We start from the raw sequence: 28,000 nt of genomic DNA, 5'->3' as shown, positions 1-28,000 counted from the left end.
GTAATTTTAAGTCTTTTATTGTAAATAAATTTTATATTATTTATAAATTATAATTTACCTACCAATTTTTTTTTTGTAATTTAAACATACTTTTATTTTACTTGTATATTTTACAATGTTGATATAAAAACGCTTGAAAAATTATAAAAAATAATCTAGTCATCCGCTAGCGGAGCTTTCGAGTGCGTTTGTAAAACGGTTACCTACTTAATAGTTGCTACGTATTAAATAAGACACGAGTCCTTATTGTATATGGAGAGACACGAGAGTTCAATACCATACGTTTCATACAATACTTTGTCTAACCTCAACTATTAAATATTTTAAGCAAAAAATTCATAGTATTTATGTATTAATTACATAAATAAAAAAAAACGTAATTCCAATGGCCAGCGCTAAAATTATAAATTCGTAACTGCATAGGCCGTCAAATTACGTAGAGCATAACAATAAATGCTCTAACTACGTAAAATAAATTAAACAGCTTGCGTAACTTTTTAAATACAACATACTTGGACTCGTGCTGACTACAATCTCGCCTAATTTTTCAAATGCCTAGACCTAACCTACACTATACTCTAGAATTCTAACTGTAAGTCACATGTTATTTTACACAAAACACTTTTGCTAAAAATTATCAATGGTATATTGTATTGTAACGCTTACAATAGGCACGTAAGTTATCCATGTCAATTTGACATTTTTTGATTTCATACCTAATTCAAGTTTTATATATAACAATAGATAAAATAATTAAAACATATACAATTGTCCTTCTTCTTTGTCGTTACACTCTTGACAGAGTGGTCGTGGTCGTCATTTGGGTGCGGTGGCAAGCCTCACTATCCGTCGCCATTCCTCTGTCAGAGTGTTTCTCTTAGCACATTCGTGAAGCGAATCATGGAGAGGTTTTTACTTGGTCAGTCCAGCGCATTGGTGACCTGCCACGCGCTCTTGTGCCCTCCACCTTTCCTTGCACCACAAGTCTCTCTATGAACGTGTCATCTCTTCGTGTGATATGACCAAAGAAAGTGAGTATGCGACATTGGACTATGGAAGAAAGACACTGTTTGATGCCCAGTTCTTGGAGGATTGAAAATACAATTGTCCTAGTAAAGTTTATTTATCCTTCGAGATCTCTTCATTGTCACTAATGTATTTATTTTTCGCGGTCTTGTACAAGGTGCTGCTCATTTCCCCTGTCTCCCTCACCATGAAACTGAGCAAACTGTTGGGGTTGGACAGCAATGTGTGTGGGTGGTCGAACTCCGCCACCTCGCCTTTGTTCATGACGAGAATACGATCCGAGTCCATGATGGTGTTGAGACGATGCGCGATGGTTAACACTGTGCATGACGCAAACTGACGGCGAATGGTTGTTTGGATTAAACTGTCAGTCCTGAAAAAGTAGAAATTGAATTTAAATTACATGTAGTTCAAACCCTACAAATTACCAATTGACATCAAGTGGGTAGAGAGGAAAGGCCTATGGGTTATTTAGTCACTTCGTAACTAATTAAGGAGTATCAGTAACTAGCGCAACCTAAAACGTAATGGACATATAGGATGATTACTACCTCCTCCCTTACCCTCCACTATAAAAAAAACAGCATCACTGATTTGCAGAGGACTGTCCAAGATTGTCTACACCACAAAGCACAAAGCACTTAAGCGGGTCTACGTTAATATTATAAAAAATAATAATATACTAAAAAGAACGAGTACTTTGTTCGTACTGATTTTAAAATTTCCTTTACTACTAGAAGACAAGAATCAATTAAGCTATTTCATCATTTTTTTTTTGTAGCACTTTGTTGGTGGTGTTTCACTCCCATCCCATTTAACTTTTTTTATATGGAATAGGCTCGCGCTTGACCATGATCTCACCTGATGGTAAGTGTAGATGTGGCCAGTGGCGTGCAGTGGTTGTCGATCAGGGTATGCACTAGTAAGAAAATTAACTCAAACTGGGAAAATCTTCATATAATAAGCATTAAGAAAACAACCCTTAGGGTATGCAGTACTTTAATGCATGTATGGAGTACACGCCACTGGATGTGGCCTTAGGTGGGACAGCGCTTGCCTAGTAGATTCACTCTCATCTTAAAGAAGCCCAGGGTGTAAGAATTAGGAAAGTTTTCGGGAGAGTTCCATACCCTAAAAATAGGTTAAAAATGATGATGATTCACTTACTGTGGGTCCACGTTGGCTGTCGCCTCATCCATCACGAGTATTTTGTTGGACCGAAGTACGGCCCGCGCGAGGCAGAGCAACTGACGTTGTCCTGCGGAAAAATTGGCTCCGCCTTCCGACACATTGTAATCGAGTGACGTCACTGCGTCTTTCAGTTCCACCTAATAAATAAAACAGTTAAACATTTTACACTTCATCGTTTGCATGTAACTGGGAATGTAATTTTTATAGCCAATGCCATGGAACTATTTAAAAAATTAAAAATAAAAACTGTAGCACTATTTACTCGTGTGGTAATGAACATTACCAATCGATCTGTAGAAATGAATAGCTTTGTGATATGGTTTGAGGTTTTATATTGAGTACATAAGTGGATAAATGGGAGTAAAACAAATATATAAATATGTAGGTACTGACTTTTGAAGTCGGCCAACCATACATCTGACATTAAAAACCGTTACCACAGGATCGTGATAAATCAGTATTATGGAATACAAAATTATAGAAAAAATATTAGTTTCGTTGATACTAATGAATTTAAATTAATAAAATAATTATTGTCGAGGTATGTGGAGGAAAAAATAAAACCAATTTTATTATCGGTTATCGTAAAACAAAAGCTTCGTACTTATCCAGGTAGAAGGAATAAGATGAAAAAGATAATATATTATAATTATAAAAAAATATATATTATATTAATAGTAGTAGTAGTTATAGTAATAATCGAATTATAAAAACAATGATAATAATAAGCTTGTCTGTCTTATCTTATTTATCTGTAAGTATATTTAAATTGTGTGATATTAATATAAAAGAAAAGATCGTCTAAAGTTTACACTTACTTGTTCCAAAGCTCTCCAAATTTCATCATCACTGTAGTAGTTAAATGGGTCTAAGTTGTATCGCAGCTTAGCAGAAAATAGTACTGGCTCTTGAGGAATAATAGATATCTTAGATCTTAATTCCTGAAAATATAGACATTTATGTTTTTAACAGTCATAGTCAGGGATCCGTAGAACATTTTGTACAACTGATTACCTACTATCAAGTTAATTTTTCGTGAGTAGCTTCATCTCGATGAGACGATCAACTTTTTTATTTACGAAAAGTCTTGATCCTGGTAGCTAACTGAGTTAAGAGAGTTACAGTGAGTTATGAAGAAAATTAAAAATTTTGAGCGTTAAGTTAAGGCTGTTAAGTTGTATAATAAATTAATAGTTATACAACTCTAGACATTGTGTACCTATAACTACAATTTGATTTGTAGGACATTGTGGTTGTTAAGTAATAAATGTTTTACGGATCCTGGACTGTCAATTGCCGGTATTGTGTCCGTCAACCTTAGGCAAAGGTGTTGGTGTAGCCTTCAGTGCCTTGGCTCACTTATAGAATAATTAAGAGCTCTCACAGTGCTTTATTTGAGCTATTAGTTGAGTTTATTAGTTGATAGTTTACACGATTTTTACACTATAACTTTACCTTCTTAGCTATATCTTTGGTGTCAATGCCATCAATTTTAATGCTTCCTTCGACAGTGGACAGCCTGAAGAGAGCCGAAATTAGTGACGATTTACCAGCTCCTGTTCTTCCTATAATGCCAACCTACAAAAGAAATATATGCTGTGAACTTGGGCTTGTTTAGATCTCTCGAAATAAAGCATAATCATATGAAGGTGGGGACAAATTTGTGTAGACATGCAATTTGAATATTAACGATAACATCGTTGGTGTAATTATTTAGAAGCTGCAAACATAAATATCATGAGTTTTATGAACATGACATAGGTATTTATTTTATTTATTGACATTATTTGATTTGTTATTCATAATAATCCGGGAAAAGTCGAGATATTATGCCTATTTATAAGCACTTGGCCTGCAAAAGGCCCATGTATTGAAGTCCATCGGCTGATATGATTATGATGATGATATGGCGATTAATTGGCCATACTCAATAAATAACAATATTATAATAAACAGAGAAACAAAATTACTAGTTGAGACTGTTATTTTTAGAATCATGTATGTATTTTTACCTTCCATCCGTTTTTTATGGTGAAGTTCAAGTTTTTGAGAACCGGTGGATCATCTTCTGCATATTTGAGATTGACGTTTTCAAATTGTAGCTGTCCATTTGGCGGCCAGTTCGGGGGAGGGCGAGTACCTATCCATAAATAGTGTCATTAATTGTCCCATACATCATATAGAACAGTTATAAAATAACATCACTCATCATCATCATCATCATCATCATCATCATCATCATCATTTTACCGTATCCCACTTAAGTAGGGTCGGGAAAATATGTTAATCTCTTCCATTCGCTTCTATCATTCATTAATTTATCATTTATTTCTTTTACATACATATTATGCTCTTTCACATACTCCAACCATCTCTTTTTTGGCCTTTCAGATTCACGTTACGTTACATTACGCAATGTATACAGAGGTAAACTTTTAAAACAGTTCATTTACACGAGCAGCATATTGCCAACGGCAGAAGCAACTGGTACCGACGACTGCAGTCGACTGCCGCCGAAACGCCGTTGACTGTCGCCGAAACGTCGCCGACTGCAGTCGTCGGTAGCAGTTGCCTCTGCCGTTGGCAACGTGCTGCTCGTGTGCAGGCACAGTAAAATGAACCCTTAGATTCACTAAGAGTTTTTATTTTCATACAAATCTTCATATACCACGGAATCATACTGGAAACGATTTGGAACTATGAATGGAACAATGAGTTCCAAGATAAGTTACTCCACCACACCACTGGGTGAGTCGTCATTTTATTTTTAGAAAACGACTGTGTCTGAGCCGAATCATAAAGTAAAAAAAAAGAGGGACTTTCTAGTTTGGCACTTACAAATCAAAGTTCCTTAACCAACAAGTCAGGATAAAACGCGCTGTTGTAAGTAGGTCAAACTAGACTCCGCGCCACGAAAGAAGTCCCACGGTGAAAGCCTGAACTAAAATTGACAGCGCCTTACATATATGACAATAAGACCGCCATTACCAAAAGACATTAGCGCCGCATCTATGGGTCTTGCTTCGTGGCGCGGAGTTTATGTAGTTTCTTACTATTATTATAATTTAAAACACGCAAAATATTCTGGTAAAATTATTAACATATTCGTGCAAATATTACGATTTCCCAAAAATATATCACTGCCAATTCTGTTAATGCATTTTTCAATTTTTCCATTTGCATGAAATGCATTCGCGAGTGATGCCTATTACAGAAATATAGGTCACAACAAATTGAGCCAAGTGTGCTTTTTTAGTTGCATTGAATATTTTGTTAATAGAAAAGAACGGCCCAGCGAGGCCTCCTGAGTGGCCGGACCAGACACTGGACATTTAAACCATAATTATATAAAAATCCGCTTTTCATTTACCTCTATTAAATTTTACATTTAAACAATGAATGTGCCAATTACAGGGAATAAAACTTGGAAAACGTCAGACTCAAAATTCAAAACGTAACGTTTGGTTCCCTATGGATTTAGTGAAATGGCGACTCCACGCGAAAGCGCATGTGGAACTATCATATCGAACGGGATGCACTTGCAGGGAGCTGTTGTATACAGGCGGTATAAGACCGCCATGCCATCCTTTCCGAGATCCGAGATTTTGGGTGAGTTTTGGTGAGTTCCCATTCATTCACGCATTAATACGCATCTTTTCAATACGTTTCCTAGAAACACCTCTTTGTGTTCACTATTTTTCCGTAATGATTTAAACACTGTTATCGCCGCGTTACAACGAGTTGCGGTACGGACAGCTTCAGTGTGTGTTTGTCAACAGTCAAAGGCGCCTTTAACCCTACACACAACGTTTACAAGTGCGTGACTTCACTCAAGGTCATTTTCTGCCATTCTTAATTTGGTTACAGTTTGATTTGTTAATTAAGTTGTCCTGACAAATGTTGTGAATCATAACCTTTGGTCGACATTATTTTTCGTATTTTTGTAATCACTTCTGAGTCCGCTAAAAACACTTAATCTTGATGTTGTTGTACTTACTGCCAGTTTCCATATTTTCTTCAGCAGGCAGATTTGAGTATTCGAGCACTCGCTCTACAGATGTCATTTGAGCGAGTAAGTCTGCCGTGATTCGCGCCGCCATTTGCAATATCATGGTGAGCGCCATAGACTGACTGACGGCCAGACCGACACTGCCCACCGCGATGATTTCCCCTTTAAATTTTAAAATCTCGATTAATTAGTTAATTCATCTTTAACAACCCATTTTCTGCTTACTGTTGACCACGAGTCTCCTCTCAGAATAAGAGGGTTTAGGCCTTAGTCCACCACGATGGCCGAATGCGGATTGGCAGAATTACAAAGATTCTCAGGTATGCAGATTTCCTCACGATATTTTTCCTTCACCGTTTGAGATACGTGATATTTAATTACTGTGCACATAAATGAAAAGTTGGAGGTGGACCGGATTCGAACCTACGCCCCCTGAATTGAAGGCAGAGCTAATATCCACTGGACTAGCACGTCACACACGTCGTAATCAATTGCGTCTAAGAAATTACACTTAAATATTTGAATTCTTATAAAATTAACTCACCAAAATCTATAAACAGAAAACCTATAATTATGATTGCGAGATAGAAAAGACATAGTATATCCATATATAGACCAAAACACGAGGATCCACCTAAGAATGTGTAGAATGCGCTCGTGTTGACGTCCTGAAATATAAAAATAATTATTGTAGTTTCTCAAATTTAAAGAGAAATACGATGAAAAAATGCGCAAGTCGTATATACCTGAGCATCATCAAACATCTTTAGCAATCTGTATTGGGAATTGGAGCTTCTTATAGTAGACAATCCAGCAATGGTTGAATTGATCATACCAAACACGGGACTTTTAGCTGAAAATATAATATAAGGTTGGTATACTCGTATGTTCAGTATGTACCTACTCTAGAATGTGAACTGTAGGTATATGAATTAAGATTATATAAGAACTCTGCTAGATGTATGATATTAGACGGCCGAATACAAATGCAGCAAAGACAAGTCAAAAATCAAACATTTCGAAAACCCCCTGAAGGTCATAAAATTAACGAGAAAAACTTTTATGCCAGAAATTCTTTCAATCAAAACAGAAAAGTTCAAATGGTGTTACAATATGTGAGCTAGATCAAAGAAAGCTATTTACTGGTTTTCAAATGAAAAAAACAGCATCAAAATCGGTCCATCCGTTTGAGTGCTACGATGCCACAGACAGTCATCGGTGGTTACAAAAACGGTAAGTTTACTTTGCTTTTCATAATCAAAAGTCATACTTACTTGTACTTTCTAATCTCTTTACAGCCTGCGCCGCATTTAGATACCATTTAAGAAGAAAGACAAAGATAACTAATAACACTGCAGTCGGTACCAATGTCAAAGGAAGCGCCATTGCATTCAACACAAGAACACTCGCCGTGAATAAGTACATCTGTACTGATTCTAATAAACTGCGTGGTAACATTTCATCCATAGCGCCCATATCCTTTGAAAATCTGTTCAGTACGCGACCTAAAAATTAAACAATGTACAATTACCTGTTTGTCAATGTTTATCTAAAACGTTTAAGTTATCAACGGTCATCATTACGTGAGTTGTTACACTTAGATAAGATATTTTATAAGTGTTGTTTCCAAATTTTTTGGCAATTTTATAGGACTTACAAACAAAATCGTGTACAGATGATGATGATTACAATATTTTTAAGAGCGTAGCAGACTCAGAGAGTTTTATTAAGCATCATTTACTTATTTTTTTTGTATAGGTAATTTAGAATAATTTTATGTGTCTTGACAATTTAATATTATATTAGTCACGCATCTCCTTGACATCCGCTTATCAAATCTTTTTCATAATTTGTATTTCAAAATTTAACGCTAACCACAATTACATAAATTAATATAATAATCAATAAAAGAATACTCCATCTTATTTCTTTAGTTTATGTAAACAGTTTTTAAAATATTTATAAATATAAGATGCTATTTTTCTTCAATAATATTAAAAATTACTGATGCGACGCTTCGTGTCGTACTAACTTGAGAATGAATTCGTTTTTGTATTTGGAGAGGCTACGACACCGTTGTGTTCCTTGCGCTCTATCTGCCTATTATTATTTAATCTGTGGTGTACTATAAATAAATAAATAAATAAAAGATACGCAAAAGAGTCTCAGGAGTACCTATATCTTTGCTGAAAAGATGGTATACCTCACACGTACGTTTTGGCAAACCCTTACTAATTTAGGAAATATTATTTATATTTTTATTTTGTAATCTAAAATCTTAACTTGATCTCTTGGTTATAAAACACCATAAGAACCAAAATGAGTCATATTTTGATTCAAGTAAGACTTACCTGAAGGATTGGTATTAAAAAAGCTCATAGCGGCGACAATCAAATTCTTGAACATAACATCGTGAAGATTCTGCGAGGCACGCATAGTCATCATGACAAACCCGACAATTCGTACGTGGGTCATGATTATTATGAAGAGAACCGATCCACCGAATATCCAAAGATACTGCGCCGTGGTCAATGGCCCCATTTGTGTTCCTAAGCCCGTATCTGTGAAAAGTACATAGGTATTAGTCGAAATCGAAAACTGAAAACAAGATGATTAGTGAATTTTTTTTTTCATTTGTTTATTTATCTTTATTATGCGGCATAAGTATGTCGCTAATAACTTGTAGCTTATTGGTTGCTTTCGTAATTTACTGTACTAGCCAATTGGGTGAAATTTCCACGGCATTCAAATAGTGTACTATATAGTGTATGATGATGATGGATGTATGGATATTTGTTACTCTTTCACGCAAAAAAATCCATGACTCCCGAGGAATTCGCGAAAATATTGAATTTACGCGTAATAGCGGGCGTCGGCATTGTATAAGTCACTGGAAACACATAGCGATCCCTTTAAGGGATGATAAGAAGGGAATTTGCTATCAAATTGCATTAGGTACAAAGGTATGGGGCAAATTTACATGTTAAAACTCACCAGGTTCAACTCCGATTGGCAGCGATAGTTCGTAATTGTCAACAGCGTTCGTCCTACAAATAAAACATTTAAAATGTTACACGAATATCTACAAAATGTATTCAACATTTTTATATCTAAGTAAATTATATATTTCTTTTTAATTTCCCAACCAGCATTTTTTATTAGTTCATCTACCTATTTGAAAGTATACGGTGGATTTAAATGATATCGGGCAATATTTAAAAAAATAAATTAGGGGTTCAATAAAGTCTGTTCTCGTAACTACCAAGTCCATTTGGAACGTGTTAACATTGGATCTCAGTGGCATTTAACAGGGATTTGCCTGGTTTTCGCAAAGGCTATCAATATAATTCTTATTCATTTTCTTTTATTATTTTATACTTCACAAGTTAGCTCTTGACTACAATCTCAGCTCATGGTAAGTGATGATGAATCTAAGATGAAAGGCTAACTTATTAACAGGAGGATGAAAATCCACACCCCTTTTGGTTACTACACGACACTGTACCGGAACGCTAAATCGCTTGGCGGCACGTTTTTGTCGATAGGGAGGTAACTTGCCACGGCCGAAAACTCCCACCAGCCAGATCTGAACCAATTAAAAAAACCTCAATCGGCCCAGCCCAGGATCGAACCCAGGATCTCCGTCAAATTAATTCACAGCCCATACCACTGCGCCACGGAGGCCGTCAAAATTAGACATAGGCATTTGAAACCACCTATGTACATCATCTTGGATAGGCTTGAAAGTAAAATGCAAATTCAAATTAATTTCATTCTAACAAGTACCTACGATACAATAAACTTTTGAAAATTCAAGACTGTCAGTCATGCTGGGGCCACACTAACGGCAAACGCCGTGAATAAGGGCGTTTAACCTTAGAGTATACTTGTACATATGTTTTCTGTGGTGTAGCCACGATTTAACGCATTAATTTTCACCGGCATTAACAATGGCGTTAGACGTTAATCGATAGTTCGAGTGTCGGTACATCATTAACGTAAAGTCGTTCAAGTGTGGCCACTGCAATAAGGTATTAAAATTTAATGGTTTAATTAACGTCTAACGGGCATTAACGTTTTCCCTTATTGTGGCCACAGCATCAGTGAAAATTGAATCAACCACTCTTTCGGACATAAATTAAATATTCTCACCAATAACTCAGCCAGTAGTCGGAAAATGTTGCACCAAACTGGGTAACTAATACCGAGAAAAACGCCAAAAATGTAACAAGCCATGAATTTACAGACACCACGTAACTCCTTATGACCCGCCAATCTAGATTCCCTTTAGCCCTTTCCTCCGAAGCCTGAACTTGTTCCTTTTGCTCTTCTGGGTTCTCGTTACTCCTTACGGATACCTTTGATATGGTGTGTTCTAATGTTGGTTTTTTATTTTCCTACAATAAAAGGTACTTAGTTCAATACACATTGTATTAAAAATAACAAACTATTTACAATATGTTCTTAGTTTATCAATGTGTATTAAAAAGAACAAATTATTATATTTCATGATCATACACCTGTTATTACTAATTAGTGTCTTACTTAATAATAATAAATTACTTTTTAATAAATATAATAATCGATTCTTACTTAAAAGACAAATTATAGAAACTTCATAATTATTTTACTTTCTGAATAAATAAATATACGGTCAAACTGAGAAATATCCTTCTTTTTTAGAAGTCCATTAAAAAGGTTCAGATATTTTCAGAACAGTAAGTATAAGACTTGATTCATTAAGCAATCAAGTAAATATTACTGGTTACCTTATAATAAAAGTGTTTTTATTATCTAATATCAATATCTGAACCTTATCTTAACAGATGGCCTCAGTTTATTATTTTATTGATGCAATCATGACTCAGCAGTTATATTTTATGATTACATTAAGGATAACAGGAGCAATGAGCATATAATATAGTTAAGAACTAAATACCTTTTCAGTTTTTCCGTCCTCATTACTCTCGTCTGTTATTAATGATGAGAACTCTATTTCCGATTTGATCAAATCGTCGTAAGATCCCATGGTTTTTATACATCCCTAGAAATATAAAACACCATTTTATGAAATGCGTTTATTACCTACGATTAGCAACTTCTCTACCGCAAACACTACCGAAGAACTCTTATAATTAACCAGCTGACGCCGCGCGGTTTCACTCGCGTGGTTCACCGTAGGAATACGGGGATAATATAAGCCTTCTTCGATAAATGGGCTATCTAACACTGAAAGAATTTTTCTTATCGGACTAGTAGTTCCTGAGATTAGCGCGTTCAAGCAAATAAACAAACAAACAAACTTATCATCAGCTTTATAATTTTAGTATAAATAGACAGAACTGGCAAAAAAAATAATCGATAAAATTATAGGTTTACCTATAAACATATATAAATAAAGAAATCATAGGATTATTATAAATATACCTAATACTCGTATGTATGTATGTAAGAAATTCGAATCAAAATATCCTTCTGTAAATTCCTCCTTCCATACTTACAACAATGTTTTATTCAGCTTAAATTTTATTTATTAAAAAGCATATAAAATGCCCGGGAAATTAAATATACTCGTAGGAAAATGATCGCCATTGGTCCGTTAGTTATGTGACGTCACTGTACGCATTACCTAGTTCTGGTAAAAAATCAATAGAAGTGTATTTGCGACGTCATTTGTGACGTCATAATACGCGATCGCATAGCGGGAAAATATTTAAAATATTGCAAGTGTTTATTTTGCCGCAAATAATAATTTAACTTTTAAATCATAGTTTTGCAACATCTTCCTTATTATCATTCCTAGTCTAGCTAAAACTCAAAAGCCGTTAGGACTGATTTAATTATATTTTCCAATTTTTCATAGATATTCACAGAATAAAATATGTTATAGTATCATAGGAGAATCAAAAAACTGGGAATATTGGAATTTTTTTCATCAGCTAAAAAGCACCGCCTTCAAACCGTACCCACAATAGAGTAAGACATAGGTGCGATGTTATCTGTTATATGACACACATAATATTGTATTTTTGCTGTAACACCTATACCATAATTTCAATAAAAGATACAAGATTTTATTGCATTTTATGTATATAAATCACAAAATTTTGGATTAATTTTAATACTCACATCTTTCAAAACAATAATAAAATCGGCTGCCTTGAGGAAATGTACTTGATGCGTTACAAGTATTCGCGTTCGTCCGCTTAAATACGTCTGTATACATCGTTTGAACAACTTCCGACCGACGTTCGCATCCACAGCTGACAATGGGTCATCTAATAAATATATGTCAGCCTAAAATATGAAAAAGGTTATAATATTTTTTAGTATTTGACGGCCTCCGTAGTTCAGTGGTACGCGCGGTGGATTTACAAGACGAACGTCCTGGGTTCGATCAGCTGGGCCGATTGAGGTTTTTTTAATTGGTCCAGGTCTGGCTGGTGGAAGGCTTCGACCGTTGCACCATCCTACTGACAAAGATGTACTGCCAAGCGGTTTACCGTTCTGGTCCGATGTTGTGTAGAAACTGACAACGGTGTGGATTTTCATGCTCCTCCTAACAAGTTAGCCCACATCCATCTTAGATTGCATTGATCACTTACCTTCAGGTGAGGTTGTGGTCAAGGGCTAACTTGCAAAGAATAAAAAATAGATCAAACCTTCGACATTTTATAAAAGTTGTAAGTTTGTCTGCTCCATGTTCCCATCCAAGTAAAGTGACTTTAGGCTTTACTTTTGGCAGGTTTCAATTGTCCATACGGTATGGACCATATCCTCAACAAATCAGTATATCCAGAGATTACCCCCCACCATAAACTTACATCTTTATAATATTAGAATAGAAGTAGGTATAGATTAAATTATTGGATATTTTATTTTATTGGTTTCTAACTCTATTGGAACAGTTGAAATTTCCTAGTATTATAAAAATGGATCACAAACTTGTTGTCAAGCTGAGAGCATGACATTTAATTTCGGCAAAGTTCGTTCGTGCACCTGTCGTACACGGGCCGGACCGGGACCGCAGCCTGACATCGCTCATATTGACTTTCATGAACTTCATACCAATATGCTAACTAGTCCGAGAGCTGGTCGACATTTTAGGGTAGTTGAGGTAAACAGAGAGCTTGTGTTGTACCTCTTCTATAGACTTCCCTTATCCGCGCTACTGCTTTTAACTGTACAGTTTTATCTAATCAAAATTTCACGGTCACTACACAAGGATGATTTTCAGTTCAGAACACTGTTCAGTCAAAACTGAACGTCTGTAATGCGGTTTAAACACATCAATACATTTATAAACAATAAGAAGTGTCTATCTGTGATTTCAAAAACTGTTTTTTTAAGTGCTGTTTACACGATACTAAAACACAATCAAGTCATTAAAAAAAATATCTGTTTGTTCAGACTTATCTTGGCTAAACTTGACCGATCTTAAGAGGACTTTTGTTGAAGGATTTCAATGTTATGCAGGATAATACAGAACAAATTTTTCATTCCGGAAAAATCTATGGTCTTGGATTTGTGAAAAACTGAATTGATCGAGGACGAAGTTGAAGACGTCCGTTAGTCTACAATGAAATAAAAGAAGCACAATATATAGTCGTGTACCTGTCTGTAGATGGCCCGAGCCAAGTTAATTCTGGCTCTTTGTCCACCGGACAAAGTAACGCCGCGGTCTCCTACTAACGACAGGTCGCCATATGGAAATTGCTTGAAATCTGTCGCTAGACAACACACGTGACACACCTAAAACACACATACACACAATTAGCAAAAAACACACGGACGCAAAATATGTATGTCAGATTGCTTTTTCCCCACGGTGTAGAGAAAAGCGTTCCCGGCGCCTTGAGATTGGGCAGCGGAAACCTACCTACAGTGCGCGCAAGATAAGTTTGCGTGTGGACAAAATCGGAACTAATCAAAAGTGCCGCCCGCCATCTTGTCGTCTATCTCATCTATCTCTTGGCGGGTAAAAGAGATCAACTCTGGCAACATAATTGCGCCGCCAGACGCGCGTAGACTTATCTTGCGCCCACTATAAACGCACACTTTTCATAGACCTACTATTGACTTTTTTCATCATTCTTTTTTACATTTATGCAAAGTGCATTAATTAAAAATTTATAGTGGGTAGTTTTATTATAAGTCCTTCGATACATACCTATGTATAAAAGTCTTTACTATCTATATTAACCTCGATAAGTAAGTTAACCAAAATTACAGTTTGTCTGCGTGGGTACAGTCTAAAAAAAAAGTTTTAGTAACGTTGTACATTTCATTTCGTACGCGATTGTAACCACGTCAACGTGTTGCTATATGGTTACTCGATAGTCCGTCGTTTACACCCGAAATGTGTGCGCACAGTTAAACTTACTGATCGTGACCTATATATACCTACTAGAAATTTTAAATATTAATTGTAAATACTAAATATAATTACGTAATTAGGTATACTTCAACAGAATAGTTTTAATTACCTCTCTGTATCTCGCTACTTCATAGGGCAGTCCGAAGAGAATGTTTTCCCGGACAGTCGCCGGGAACAGCCACGACTCTTGACAAGCGTATGATAAACTCCCTTCTACTTTCAAGTTGCCGCTGCTTAATGGCAGCTCGCGTAGAAGAACTTGTAGTAGGGATGACTGAAATTGTTCTAAACTTTTAGATAATATTGTTTCACTACCTAACAATGGTATACCTACTTAAATAAGAAAGCAATAAAGGATAGAGGCACAAAATTATTCATTTAAATTTAAATTTAATTTTTGTAATATTAAAACTTTACTTCTACATAGTACACGTGTGTGTCTTAGCAATAAAATTGATAGGATCCTATTATAATAGGTATATGCATGAATATGAGTTTATTTTATACGCTTTATTAGAGATAGGGAAGACGACTTATCACCTCATCTAGAAAAAGTTCTTTTCCATGGAATATGACTTTCGTAAAGTATAACGTATTTAAAGAGTTATACACAAAATAGGTTTTATTTAACTGGTTAGTAGATGAGCGGTTGAGTATTATTTAGTTAAAACACAATGTATTTGAGAACTGAAAGGATTTGTTTATATACTTACTTTTCCCGAGCCAACAGACCCAACGATAGCGCACAATTTTCCTCTGCGTATGTTCATTGTAATATTTTTAAGAGTCATCTGATCTGATTTCGTCCATGAAGCGTTAGCATTCGAACACTCGACAACATACTCACTCGTAGCTCGCGAATCTATTAAAAGAAATAGATCACTAACTATCTCATCATCTTCATTAACAATCCATATACGGCTCACTGTTGAGCATGAGTCTTCTCTCAGAATGAGAGGGGTTAGCCTTAGTCCACTACGCTGGCCAAATGCGGATGGAAATGGCGGAATGGCAGATTTCACGCACGTAGAGAATTAAGAAAAATCTCAGGTATGTAGATTTCCTCACGATGTTTTTCCTTCACCGTATGAGACACATGATATTTAATTTCTTAAAATGTACATAACTGAAAAGTTGGAGACGCAAGCCCCGGACCGGATTTGAACCTACGCATTCCGAATCGAGGGCAAAGGTTATATATCCACTAGGCTATCACGTCTCTACTACTAACTACTAACTACTTACTATCTATCACTACTATTTTTTTTGTTATTTCTCCTCCATTTCTTACATTAATTTTGCTAAAGAAATACCTGCTCAAAGGCCTTCGCCTCACTGAAACTGCAAGACAAGAACACGAACAGAGAAGAGAATTCTACGGATGAATGATTGAATTGGTGGATTTAACAACCTGTGACATTTGAACTAAGATATGTTTCGTTTTACCTATTGACGGCCTTGGAACCAAGGGAGATAAATATTTATTCGCAACTATTGAATCTGTTCCAATTGATGAGGGCTTTCCATTGAAAGTTGTAGCAATTATGTGTCCATTAGTCTCTGACATTGATAAATCTTCTCGTTCATCTAAAAATAAGAATAATTTGAAAAAATCTAATTAAACAAAATCTTAAATAAGAAAAGTGTAAGGTTGCTTATGATCGTCTATACCATAAATTCAGCACAAATAACGAGGTCATATTTGAAACGAGAGAATCGTTGTGTAACAAACAAAAACAAACACTGGTAGGTTCTTCGATGGAAATTTTGGAATGAGATTTTAAAATTTAAAGCAATAGGCACCTGCGGGGCGCTACAAAATCTTTACAACATTCAGGGGCAATCAGCCGTGCATTTTTTGTTTATTGAGGGAGAACAAAACATAAGGAAACACATTATACGCAAGCTTATAATTAACTAGCAGATGCCCCGCGGTTTCTCCCGGGTAGTTCCCGTTCTCTTGGGAATAAGGGTATAAAACATAGCCTATTAATAGCGTGGCTTTCTATTGGTAAAAGAATTTTTAAAATTGGTTCAGTAGATCCAGAAATTACCTCCTGCGACCTCACAAACTCTTTATTAGTAGATATAAATAATGATCATATATTTATCGTTATCTGTGTATTTATATGGTCCATAACAAAGCCTCTTTTCTTATAAAAGGAGGGATTTTAAACTTGGACCCACATTTTAGACTAGCCTCATTTGGCCACTAGCTAGCGTAAGCTTCGAGCCATGATGTTCGAAATCTGGGTTAGGCCACAAAACATTGAGCGTTTCTTAATTCCAAGAAAACCTCAGTGGTAGGCTGAAGTCGGGAAGTTGGTGGTGTTAAAGTGACTAGTAAAGCACGTGGAGCCATCAGTCCTCGTCATTAATATGACATATCGTTACAAAGTCAAGCATTACTCACCCATAACTAGAACGTTCTGTATACGTGTCAAAGATACATTCAATTCTGACAAACTGGCAATAGCTAGTGGTAAAATAAACGTCAAATTCATCTGGACTATACCGAGAAATACTTTAACTGGAAAAATCTGGAACAGGAAATAAGGTAGATGATTAACTATTCTTCTTCGTTGCTATACGAGTACTATTGACAGAGTGGTCATGGTCGTCACTCAGGGTTGGTAGCGAGCTTTGTGATCCGTCGCCATTCCACTAATACGTAGCTCTTCTAGTACATTCGTGGAGGAAACCATTGAATGCGGTTTTGACTGGGTAAGTCTAGCACATTGGTGACCTGCCACGCAGCCTTGTGCCTTCAACCTTTCCTTGCACCACAAGTGTCGTCTCACAGTGTCATGTGGCGGAAGAAAGCGAAAATGCGACTTTGGACCATGGAAGAAAAACGATGCTTGATGCCCAGTTCTTAGAGGATTGAGACATTGGTTGGGGCTTCTATAAACAACACAAAAAACTCACCATATCCGCTCTCAGCAAGTTTCCCGTGAGAACAATCGTCAAACACGTAATGAACAAAGTGCTTCTCTCCGCGTACATCATGAAGCCCAAAAACACGCTGCGCACGAAGGTAGACTTCTTTAGCGCCTCCAGTTCAAAGGCTCTGACAACTTTAACAACATCCTCAAATGACTTCTCCCAAGCGTACATTTTAATCACCTACAAATTTAAACACCGGTTAAGCACAACAGCAAAGCGACCGGACACATCACCTAGGGGTGGTGGTTCGATCTCCGCCCCGTTGGACTACTATCGTACCCACTCCTAATACAGTATTTTCCGAAAATACTATATATAAAAAAGTGCCTTTAATAGAATATCTTTGGGATAAAATAGCTCGTCCGAGGAATGAATACCACCATGATTAATTCAAGGCTATGGTCATTTTAATAGGGTGGGCAAAACACTGTAGGGAGTATCGCTACGCATGCAAGCAATACCTTAATCACCACGACCTACTTTTATTTATTACAAAATATAATAGTATTGATGATAAAGCAATAAGAAAATTTCACCTATTAGCATTATCACCACCCAAATCTTTAACTCAAAAAACTCAGTTGAATTGGTCATCTGTTACGAATATCTGGCAATTTTTACGAATGTGCTTTAGATATATATGCTTTACAATATGTTTAAAATATACTTTATATCAAATTTATTTCTACTTTTTTAATAATGAGATTTATACTTGCCTGTATTCCATTTATAATCTCGGACATCAACTTTATACGCTTATCGGTTCTTTGCGCAACGACCCGTCTGATTACAGCAGTGAGTTTAGTCAGAACAGCTACAAAGAAATTTACCATTGTTATCATAAAGGCTCCGATACACTACTCGCTAAAACGAGGAAGCATGATGAAGTTTACGCCAAAGTGTAAACTTCATCATGCTTCCTCGAGAGCTTCATCAAAATAAAGCCCTCGAGGAAGCAAACTGGAGTTCAAAGAGAATATCTACACATTTGTTCAACCTCGCAGTGAACCCCAGTCTCTCGGAAACCGTGCACTAGGCATCACGTTTCATCATTAACAGCCGATGGACGTCCACTGGACATAGGCCTCTTGACTTGACAGTAACAACACTAGCCGAATAGTGTAGTGAGACGTGTCGTGTTCGAACTTCGGAATGCTTAAAGTCCTTTATTTTGGGCGCAAAGTCTGACAACGGTCAGAAGTTGAGCCAGGCTAGCCCCCCTACCCAAGTGGCACGTCGATTCTCTTTCTACGATAACTAACGTTAACGCTTCGAAAACTAGAAAAATGTACAGGAATGATCTTGATCACGTGACCTGTCGATAGCAAATATCATTCCCATACATTTTTCTAGTTTTCGAAGCGTTAGTGATCGCAGAAAGAGAATCGACGTGCCACTAGGGTAGGGGGGCAGGTGAGGTTGTTCTAATAGAAACGAAGTTTAAAATGTAAATCGAACAACTTCGCGGGCATTGGAGTCTAAAAGGCCATACTCACACATCTGCCGCAGGGGCAATCTAGGGTGTAGGAGTGGGGATGACCCTTAATTGCATCCTTAATTGTGATGTGTGTAGGCATGCCGGGGCAATTTGGGAGGATGGCCCTGCGGCAGGGCGGCAGGGGCGCGAGACTATCCTTGATCCCTAAGTCGTCCCTGCCGTCGGTGCGTGTGTAGCGCGATTGGGGCAATTTCTTAGTCAGTTTGTCAGCAGCTGTCACACGGAGTGCACGTACAAACAGCGTAGAATCAAAATGTGTACTTTTATAATATTCATGTGGCATAACTGACTTCTTTTCTGTAGCCATTTCTTCACTCAGTATCTCCTTTTCCTTTTTTTTGAGGTAGCACCACAGAAAGCGCCAAGGCTACTCCAATCTTTTGAGTGGTCGATAATATGGGTGCCATTCTCAATACATGTGCTCAGCTCGGCTTATTCTGGAACACTGCACGGCAGGCAAGTGTGTAGAGATACTCCCGATATCGCCACAACCGCCGTGCACCCTAGATTGCCCCTACGGCAGATGTGTGAGTAGGGCCCTTTAAGCATATCTGCCTAATTGAATGCCTCACTACTTCCTCTATCGATAAGAGAGGATATAATCCAACAAGCTGTTTTAATGCGCGTGCTATCATTTGACTCTGTCATATTTCAATGACCGGCACCGAAGGCTATACCTACATCTTAACTCGACCCAGGACCTCATACTCCGTTTAGGTTAACCACAAAATCAACAAGGCAGAGGCCAAAATTGTAAATTAAAGTAATAAATAATTAAACTTGAGAGCTTTTAAAAATACTACCTAACTAAACCTTGTATATACTTGTAAACGAATCTTGAACTTGATCTCATTATTACTTATTAGTTTAGTCATATACTTATATGGTATGTTTGCATCGGTCTATTTTGGTGAGCTTGGCATAGAATTTACATAGAGTGCCGCGCCCGCGTCTCAAGTTATTGAAGGTCAAAGGGCACGGAAATTGGTTTTATGCTAATTACTCTATTCCTATGCGCCCTACAACTTTCAGCTGCCCGCAGAATTCACCTTTTTATTTTTCTTGGAAATTTTCTTTTACCTACACCTTATTTAAATGCACTTTAATCAGTAAATATAAATAATTTGAAGTGTCTGCTTGTAACTTCAAAATAACTGTATCTTTCAAGTGCCTTTGCAATCATTATCAACCCATATTCGGCTCACTGCTGAGCTCGAGTCTCCTCTCAGGATGAGAGGGGTTTAGCCAAATAGTCCACCACGCTGGCCCAATGTGGATGCCTTTACAATACTTAAACATAATCAAGCTTTTTTAAAATTTTTGTCTGTCTTTCTGTTAGTTAATCTTCTGTTACTCAGACAGACAAAAATTTTAAAACACCTTGATTGTGTTTTAGTGCCGTGTAATAACTACGTACAAGCACTTGATAAGTATAAGACAGTTGGTTTACAATTACTTCAATTGTATTTATATTGTTGTATTGATTTAGATAAATGCTTGACCCTGCAGTGAGCTATTTAAAAACAGTTAGAAGATAACTATCTTATACTAGCGGACGCTTTCAGTATTTTTCTGGTACTACACATGTTAATTTTTACTAATGCAACAAGAATAATTAAAGACTTCCCATACAAATACTTCAAACCCAAAAATTTCAACCCTTGTTTCACACCCTTTTGATTTATTTTCGGAACAAAAGATATCTTAGAACATTTTTTGTATTATGGTCTCAAATCGTTCTTTGAATTCATTCAGTAGTTTCAGTGTGATGCTCGGTCAACAAAAACACAGACAGACAAATAAAAAATAGAAAAATAAAATATTGGCTTCTGTATCGAATACCCTCCAACAAAATTTTTCAAAATATCTTCAATGTACAGAATTTAGCCTGTTACAGATTTATTATAAAAGATATAGAAATTGATAAAATCGCATAAAAAGGCATTGTTGATCCTACCTTGTATAGGAAGTATTAGAAATATAACCGAGAAGAGTCCGACGAATGGGGCATACCCCGCAGCGTCATACAGGAAGTACAATACGAAAATCAGCTGCAAGGGCACCAGCCACAAGTAATGGAGAAACATAAATGCCATGTCAAAGCGGGCCACATCGTTTGACAATAAATTCACCAATTTTCCTGCTGCAACTTCACCGATCGACAGCTGGCTCATACGCAGCACCTAAAAGACATTCAAACTTATATTATAAGCCCGCGACTTCATCCGCGTTGTTCTACTTTTTATGAGAGGCTTAAATGTAGCCTATAACAATCACAATTAACGTGACTTTCTATTAGTAAAAGAATTTTCAAAATCGATTAAGGTGTGATCCAGAGATTACACCTTACAATACCACAAACTTTAACCCTTTATAATGTTAGTAGATTTAAGCGAAACAGTTACTTTGTTTGTTACACTTTCATCGCTAAATCGCTAAACCACGACATACAACGACGCGTATGAAAGACAGACGAACATACGCAACGGTGAACTGTTTTTATAACATGCATAGATAGATATACTATATACTAGTGGATGCCTGCGACTTGGTCCACCTGAAATTTAGTTTTCAGAAATCTTCAGCCATTCAAACGACAGACAAACATTATAAAAAAGTTTTGGTATCGTGTACTAAATAACATGCACTTGAGAAAACACAGTTATCTTGTAATCACAGACAGACACTTCAATTTTTATTTTATATGATAATGCACAAACCTTTCTATATATGAGAGAAGAGCAAGCGATCTTCATTTTCAAACTGAACCGGCTCACAAACAAATTGTTATGGTGCTGAGTAAAGGCGGCAATGAGGATAAGTACTAACATGCCCAATGCATATAACCCGGCGTCTCTTTGAGTTATCGTTTGGGCAGGATTGGCTGACCAATATGTCAGCAGCTCGGTAAACAGTAAAGGCTGTATAGTCCTAAAATACACAGCTGCATTATTATCAAAAATTAAAAAAATATCCTGCAAGTTCAAAGGCCGGTTTCACCACCTTCTTTTTATTCACATGTTTTGCCTTTCTTACTTTGTGACTTACAAAATTAATGGTTAGACTATCCGACAATTATCAGAAGGCTGTAGTGAAACCGGCCTTAAATATCCTTATATCCTAAAATCGACGTAAGCACGTATAAGCACGTTGTTATGTGGATTTTTATAAAAAAACTGACACAAAAACGTATATAGTTAATAAAATAATTCATAATTCTTTATTTGGAAATTGTTAAATACAGATCTTGATAAAAACATTTGTCTACCACAAATAGTACAAACATTATTAAGGCTTATTGAATTAACTATTAAATTTCAATATACCGTAAAAGCATCCACCAAATATGAAAAATATAAATTGGATTGTGCAATCCCTGTAGAGTTGAAAATGTCTATTTACTAAATAAGTACTTTTAAAACGTGGCAGTTAAAAAAGCTTTAAAGATTTACTATTTTTGTTACTTTCAAAATTTAGGTCAAACTACCATTATACGAATATACCTTTAAATTAAATTAATGTAATATTCAAATCTTAATTTAAGTTACAAAATGTAATTTATGTGATGTTATATGAATTGTAACATTAACTGCGAGTATGATGGGGTAGTCATGTAGCCCAGTGGAGTGGTAAGCCTCTGCCTTCGATTCAGAGGGCGTAGGTTCGAATCCGATGCGGGCAAGTACCTTCAATTATTTAGTTGTGTGTATCGTAAGAAATTAAATATCACGTGTATCAAACGGTGAAGGAAAAACATCGATACCTGAGAATTTTCTTCTAAAAATTTCTTAGAAGAAAAAAAAGCTCAGTTTCCAGGGTCTCGAACCAGGGTCTATAGCCATGTGGCACGTCGATTCTCTTTCTACGATCGCAAACGTTTCAAAAATTAAATAATGTATGAGAATGATATTCGTTATTGACAAGTCACGTGATCAAGTTATCGATCTGCCCCTGTAACCAAGAGGCACGTCGATTCTCTTTCTACAATCACTAACGCTTCGAAAACTAGAAAAATGTATGGGACTGACAGATTTCATTCCCATACATTTACCTAGTTTACGAAGCATTTGCGATCGTAGAAAGAGAATCGACGTGCCACTGGGGTACAGGGGCTGATCTGTCATTCCTATAAATTTTATTTGGTTTTCGAAGCGCTATAGTTTGTAGAAAGAGAATTAACTTGGCACATGGCTACAGGCCCAGGACTGAGCTCGTGATCCGAAGCCACATAGGCCGGACCAACGAGGCAGTAAATATCACATAATATATATAAAATACAACAAATAATTGTACCTTGCCACTGCATTTATTAAAAGTAGGACAGCCCCAGGCATGTATGCTAACCAAAAAGCCCTTCGCATTGCCTTCCATAGTGATGGCTTCCGATTTCTTTGTGTAGCTTGCTGATATTCATCTAACCAATACCTAAAATTAGAAAATCATGATGATGAACAATTATCGTAGTAGATGTCTTGATAATCGATATTAGCATCTGCAAAACATATTGATAAAAAATTGTGTTTTCCCAGTGATTTCCTGCATTAGTTGTAACATGGTTTATGAAAATCTAGATCTGTATAACAGATACCTAATCTTTGTATATACGATATAGAACATTAGTATCACGTTTATAACCGTAGAGTAAACTAGATAGCACTGATAAACAAACAGACTTGAGCACATGTTAAACTATTAGGTACTAATATTAAGAGTTTATTACACGTTCAACGTTGAGCTGTATACATAATATTATTTTTTTATTCTCTACAAGTTAGTCCTTGACTACAATCTCACCTGATGGTAAGTGATGATGCAATCTAAGATGGAAGAGGGCTAACTTGTTAGGAGGAGTATGAAAATCCACACCCCTTTCGGTTTCTACATGACATCGTTCCGGAACGCTAAATCACTTGGCGGTACGTCTTTTTCGTTATATGTAGGTCCACATATTAATAACCAAGCGATTTTATATACAATATGTTGGGCGATGACTATGGGCCTTATAAGAAGGCTCAGAGTCACACAGCGGGCGATGGAACAAGCTATGGTTGAAGTGTCCCTGCGTGATCAAATCAAATATGAGGAGATCCGAAGAAGAAACTAAGTCACCGACATAGCACAACGAGTTACGAAGCTGAAGAGGCAACGGGTGGGGCACATTTGTTCGAGGAGCCGATGAACGTTGGGGAATAGCGACCCCGCACAAGAAAACGCAGTTTTGGTCGACCCTCCACTTCGTGGACTGGCGACATCAAGCGAGTCGCAGGGATTCACTTGATCAGGATCAGGATCGCGATGTTTGGAAGTCCATACAAAAGGCCTATGTCCTGCAGTGGACGTCTATCGGCTGATATGATGATGATGTTGAGCGAGCGCAGAAACATAGCCTAATGTGGCCAGAAGACAGAAGCAGAACAGATGGGCGGAACGATTCTCTAAGGGCGGTCTCCTCTGAGACTCACACTTCAGCTTAGAGGAGGAAGGATGTTTTGGCCTGAGTGTATCAGTCCGGGCGCTTCTGAAATCATGAGTTAAAAACCCAGGTCCGGATGACGTCGGGACCTCGTCTTCGCTGGCGAAGACAAGGTCCCCGATATCTGCGTGGCTTGGGTTTGTGCTTAAGCTTGGAAGCGTTGTCGGTCGTTATGTCATAGTCAGGATCTAGATAGATCTGTCATCGGCTTTGGTATCAGGGGTTTAGTTGCAAGCAGTGTCAACCACTAGTTGTTTGGGGTGGGAAAGGAGAAGTAATGTGATAAATAAGTCTTTTTTTTACGTAAAGCAAATAATTTAATAATTTCAAATTATTTACTTTTTCTGCGTAATTCTACGTTAAAAATAAAAATAGTGTGATATTCAAATTGGTCTGTCCGATAGATGATAAAAATTAATAATAATATATAATAATGTGTAGGGGATATGATTAATTAAATCCTGATGGGTTCAAATAGCTCTATCATTTTTGCCATTTAATAATGCTGTTTTAATTAATCATTAGGTTCATAACAGAAATGGACCATTTGCATAATGTATATATACAATTATTTAAACGACTACATATTATGCATTATTCCCAGAATCGAATATTCCTTTCTAATTTACGAGCACATAATCTGTAATTCAAAACCAATCTGCCCATAGTCCTACTATATTTTAGTTTTCCGACAGCACTGTCCATTTTCCCACATTAATTTATAACCTCTAATATTTTCTAATATTTGTACCAAAATTTAGTGCGTATTCGATTAGATGACTTCTACTTGAGATTGATCCATTAGTTGTGGGATATTCTGTAGATTATGATGTGAGTGAGTATCTGAATCTCAACACCATTATATTCTAAACTAGAGGACGCCCGCGACTTCGTCCGCGTAAAATTCGATGTCAACTATACTACTACTCCTACCCTACCCTACCCCTACCCTACCCTACCACTACCCCAACCCTACGCCTACCCTACCCAACCCCTACCTCTACCCTACCCCTACCCCAACCCTACTCCTACCCTACCCCTACCTTACCTACATCCTACCTCTATTCTACCCCTACCCTCCCCGTACCCTATACCTTTCCTACACCAATCCCACCCGTACCCCTATCTCACACCTATCCTACCCCTACCCTACCACTTCCCTATCCTACCCGTACCACTACCCTACCTCTACCCTACCTGTACCCCTACCCTACCCCTACCCTAACCCGGCCCTACCCCTACCCTACCCCTATACTACCTCTACGCTTCCCTACCCGTACCCTACCCTACTCTATAAATTCTCTATCTTACTCCTACCCTTAGCGAAATCGGCCCAGCCCTTCGAGAGTGGTGCGATTACCAAGGGAAATAGAGACTTCTATACTAATATTATAAAGAGGTAAAGTTTGTGTGGTTGTAGGAGGTAATCTCTGGATCTACTGGAACGATTTGGAAAATTGTTTTACCAATAGAAAGCTACGTTATTTGCGAGTGTCATAGGCTATGTTTGATCCCCATATTCACACGGGAACGGGAACTACGTAAATGAAAGCGCGGGGCGTCATATAGCGGAAATTCTGCGTCTTTTAGAAATTTTGTATTATCTCCGAAACTATTTAAGTAATTAACATACTGTAAAGGGCAAATCTTATCTCCATAATATCCTTGTGATTATTAAATGATTTATTTTAATAAGGATTAAAGTTTAGTAGTATAAATTATGACGTAAACCTAAGTATATAAAATTAATAATTTTTAAAACACAAAAGGTACTATATCTGCTAATATATAGAAGATAGATATATGGTATCGCGGACTTTTTTGTAGAACTTTTAAAGATACATAAAGCCTCCATACATTAATTTAAATTTTACACAATAGTTAAGGCAGCGCATGCGAATAAGTCTGTTTAAGAGGATTTTCGGTCCGACCTGTATGACAAAAACTGTGATAACTCGGTTAATATATATGATACCTATATAAAATATAGCCTATAGCACGCCCCGATAATGTAGCATTCTACTGATGAAAGAATTTTTAAAATCGGACCAGTAGTTCCGAAGATTACCCCATTTAAAAAATGTGACAAACTTACAAACTTACAAACTTTACCTCTTTATAATATTAGTATAGAGTATAGATAGTTTAGTGCGAAGCCTACCTGATCTGAGCAGATCCGTGCCAATTTAAGGTTCATTTACACGAGCAACACGTTGCACGCAGCTCGTGTAAATGAACCCTTAGATTATTTAAAATCCTGAATTAACCGAAGCCTATTGAATTGCAATAATTATGTCCTATGTATATATACAATGCAGGGGCGTGCAGTTCATATATGCAAAAAGCACTGCCTACCCTTGGGGTTCAATAAAAGGCTATGTTGGACAGAATACATAGTTGAATAATAAATTTCCCAATTTTTACTTATAGCGAATAGTTAAAAACCTTATGCATGCCACTGATATATACTTAGGTACATGAGATCGCGCTGTGAAAATTACCGGAAGATTACAAGTTATCTGAAATGATTGAATTCCAGAAAGAACCAGAACGAAGTTATAGGCGAAACGTCCATCAATAATATGTAACGAAAATAAGAGGTTATCGCCCGATAAATATTTTATATCTAATGCTTCGTAAAATCATCAAAATGTCGATAATAATGAGAAAAAATATGTTCACTTACCTTTGAAGCTTTTCACCGAGTCTGTCAGAGTCATATGGTTTGTTTGGAATAATAAGATCATCTTCTTCGATGTCTCTTCTGTTACCTTTAAAGAGAACAGGACAAACCCAGCATATAAAAAGTCTTGAGATCACGTTAGGCTTGTTTCTTTTAATATATTTATCACTACTGTCCATTTTCAGTCCTTCCATTTTTTTAACATAAATCCTCACACAACATTTAAATTCCTTAATAGGTAATATTCAAACAGGTGCGATCTTATATATAAACGGAACATTACTGCTTGTTAATCAACCAAGCATAATGATAAGAAGTACAATCGATACGATTTGAGACACAATAATGTCATCGTAAGTAAAGATAAATAGATATTAAAAATCGTTAGATTGTTTTAATCAATGTAAGATATCAGAAAAGTTTTGTCACAACCCATGTTCACATGTTATGGGTTCCATCCCCGTCCGCTGGGCTAGCGTCGTAGCTACTCCATTCCGACTCATTGAAGGAGACGGACGAAATTAAACGCATTATTTTTAATAAATATTATGACCTAACAAATGACCTAACTAAAAATAGCTTTACGATTAATTGTATGCCATAGAAGTGGATGCGAGAGGATTTCAAGTACAATCTCTCTATAACTTACTTAAATACCCTGCCTCACTAGAACTGCAGCAATTTTTATATTAAAACGGGTGTACAAAGTTGCTATTGTAGAATCTTACCAATTTTGGCTGGGCGCATAACACAAAACAACACAGCGGAGAAGGGGAATATCAACCAATTTTAAAGAA

At 36.7% G+C, this 28,000-nt stretch overlaps 1 protein-coding gene across 1 annotated transcript; it reads right to left on the bottom strand.

The window, feature by feature from the left end:
• On the bottom strand, positions 1–27,530 carry LOC112043274 (ATP-binding cassette sub-family C member 4). Its single transcript, XM_052891574.1, has 25 exons — positions 27,207–27,530; positions 23,341–23,472; positions 21,768–21,978; positions 21,005–21,230; positions 18,266–18,363; positions 17,532–17,729; positions 17,017–17,143; positions 16,050–16,190; positions 15,317–15,465; positions 14,713–14,877; positions 13,841–13,978; positions 12,356–12,523; positions 11,166–11,270; positions 10,379–10,623; positions 9,221–9,273; positions 8,578–8,787; positions 7,501–7,731; positions 6,973–7,079; positions 6,771–6,894; positions 6,215–6,388; positions 4,230–4,357; positions 3,673–3,795; positions 3,036–3,158; positions 2,194–2,354; positions 1–1,399 (listed from the first exon to the last, which is right to left on the bottom strand). Exons 1-25 carry the CDS (start codon positions 27,395–27,397, stop codon positions 1,120–1,122), a joined length of 4,008 nt encoding a protein of 1,335 aa, XP_052747534.1. The 5' UTR covers positions 27,398–27,530; the 3' UTR covers positions 1–1,119.
• Between the last annotated feature and the right edge of the window lie 470 nt (positions 27,531–28,000).

This window comes from Bicyclus anynana, chromosome 4, assembly GCF_947172395.1.
Source record: "Bicyclus anynana chromosome 4, ilBicAnyn1.1, whole genome shotgun sequence".
Taxonomy (NCBI): domain Eukaryota; kingdom Metazoa; phylum Arthropoda; class Insecta; order Lepidoptera; family Nymphalidae; genus Bicyclus; species Bicyclus anynana.
The sequence above is the reverse complement of the archived record's forward strand: the minus strand, read 5'-3'. Positions and strand labels throughout refer to the sequence as shown.

Coding starts and splice junctions, on each gene's coding strand:
- LOC112043274 (XM_052891574.1), bottom strand. CDS start 27,397: ATGGAAGGACTGAAAATGGACAGTAGTGATAAATATATTAAAAGAAAC. Junction 23,473..27,206: donor CTCGGTGAAAAGCTTCAAAG/GTAAGTGAACAT, acceptor TTCTAATTTTAG/GTATTGGTTAGATGAATATC. Junction 21,231..21,767: donor CTTCTCTCATATATAGAAAG/GTTTGTGCATTA, acceptor AATGTCTTTTAG/GTGCTGCGTATGAGCCAGCT.